Source organism: Chrysochloris asiatica, unplaced genomic scaffold, assembly GCF_000296735.1.
Source record: "Chrysochloris asiatica unplaced genomic scaffold, ChrAsi1.0 scaffold00143, whole genome shotgun sequence".
Classification (NCBI taxonomy): domain Eukaryota; kingdom Metazoa; phylum Chordata; class Mammalia; order Afrosoricida; family Chrysochloridae; genus Chrysochloris; species Chrysochloris asiatica.
In genome coordinates, this window is record NW_006408661.1 from 8,863,631 (window position 1) to 8,865,760 (window position 2,130).

The window sequence follows — 2,130 nt, forward strand, 5'->3', positions numbered from 1 at the left end:
AAAAAAAAAAAAGAGAGACAACAGTAGAGGTGATGACAGAGACTACAGCAGAGACAATAAAACAACAGCAGAGGCAGCGGCATGAAGAGACAGAGCAGCTTTGGGCTCTAAGCCTACAGACTGAGTAAAACTGAATGATTATGGGCAGGAGACCAGCTTCAAAAATGTGCCATATGGGCATTCACAGACTGGCTAAAAGAACTTTGCAACATGTGCTGGAGCAGGACAGAGGCCAAGGGACCACATGACTGAAAGGCTGAAAACAAAAGTGAGGTGTGCTTGCATAAAGCAAACAAGAGGGATTTTTTACTGGAGAACTGCTGTGTTCTGAGTTGGTTTTGATCCTGAATTGTACCCTTTTCACTTCCTTAATAAAGCTCATAATCATGAATATTACAATGAGTTCTCTGTGTGGCCACTGCAGTGAATTCTTAAACCCAGATGTGAAGCAGAGAATGCTGTGTGTGTGTTTTGGCGGGGGGGGGGGGGGAATTGGTGTCAGAACAGGGTAATGAAGGTTATAGGTTGGAAGCATGTCTGACCTCCACTTCACAGGAATAGGCCTTGGGCTGATTTTGAATTTGATTCTCTTTCCCCTTTGTGAAGCCAGTGGAATTCCGACATGGTCACTACATAGTTTTTGCAAACAGTTTTTATTAAAAATGACAAGGGAAAAAGTTAAGTGGCAATGTATTCAGAAGTAAAGGAGACATAAACATGGAAGTTGTTGTTGTTATGTGCCATGGAGTCTGTTCCGACTCATAGCGACCCTGTACAGGGTTTCCGAGGCTTTAAATCTTTACGGGAGCAGAAAGCCTCATCTTTCTCCCACGGAACCACTGGTAGTTTCGAACTGTTGACCGCGCGGCTCATAGCCCGATTCGTAACCACTACGCTACCAGAGTTCCTTAAACATGGAAGCAGACACTACTATTTCAAGGAGTCTAGTAATAAAGTCACAAAACCATAGGGAAGAATTTAAGTGAGAACACAGGGTCAAATAAAGCCTATTTTTATGTTTGTTTAGACTGGAGTGCTGCACTCACTACAAAGTATCAGGGAGCTGCAGGTGGAATACTAAGACATGAATGATGAAGCAGTTATCTCAAAGGAAACAAAAACTTAAAAACATTGCCCAACTGATGTTAGAATGTAAATACAACCAAGCACTATTTATTCTTTCATAAAAATTCTATTAGAAATCTGGTCACTTAACTTACTATATATCACTGGACAACTTCCAAAATATCTTATAAAGAGATTTACATCCAATGCTGCACTGGAAAGAATTAACTTCAAAGTTGGGTGCTTTTGTAACAGATCTCTTAGCTTTGTAAGTAAAAAATCACTAAATCGATCCCTTTCATGTACTTCATCCTGTAATGAACAAAAACAAAAATCATGTAACATTTGAAATATTAGGTCTTTAAAATAACAGAGCTGCTAAATTTTATACTAATTTAAATTAAATGTAGACAAAGCCAATCAATATTACTTAAAATTTTGTATTATAGATAATTTAAAAATAATCAGACATTCACAAACTACTATGAGCAAAATGTTGTTGCTGCTGTTCTCGTTAGGTGCCATGGAGTCAGTACAGACTCATAGCGACCCTATGCACAAGAGAATGAAACACTGCCCAGTCCTGGGCCAACCTTACAACTGTTGCCACGTTTGAGCCCAGTGATGCTGCCACTTTGCCAATCTATCTCGCTGGGGTCTTTCTCATTTTCTCTGACCCTCCAACTTACCAAACAAGATATCCTTCTCCAGCGACTGGTCCCTCCTGACAATGCATCCAAACTATGAGAGACGAAGTTTGGCCATCCTGGCCTCCAAGGAGCTCTCTGGCTGCACTTCTTCCAACACAGATCTGTTGGTTCTTTTGGCAGCCCATAGCACTTCAATACACTCCTCCAACACCTTAGCTCAAAAAGCATCAATTCTTCTATGGTCATCCTTAGTCCCTCTCCAGCTTTCGCATGCATATGAGGTTATTGAAAATACCATGGCCATGGTTTTGGTCAGGCGTACCTTAGTCTACAAGCTGACATCTTTGCTCTTCAACACTTTAAAAAGGTCTTGTGCAGCAGATTTGCCTAATGCAATACGTCATTTGATTTCTTG

At 40.7% G+C, this 2,130-nt stretch overlaps 1 protein-coding gene across 1 annotated transcript in view; it reads right to left on the reverse strand.

Annotated features, from left to right (window-relative positions):
* Positions 1-2,130, reverse strand: part of LOC102821983 (probable ATP-dependent RNA helicase YTHDC2-like) — a 131,131-nt gene that overhangs the window by 97,847 nt on the left and 31,154 nt on the right. The window contains exon 7 of the mRNA XM_006870539.1: positions 1,221-1,377. Coding sequence (XP_006870601.1) covers positions 1,221-1,377 — 157 coding nt within the window. The remainder of the gene's footprint in view (positions 1-1,220; positions 1,378-2,130) is intronic.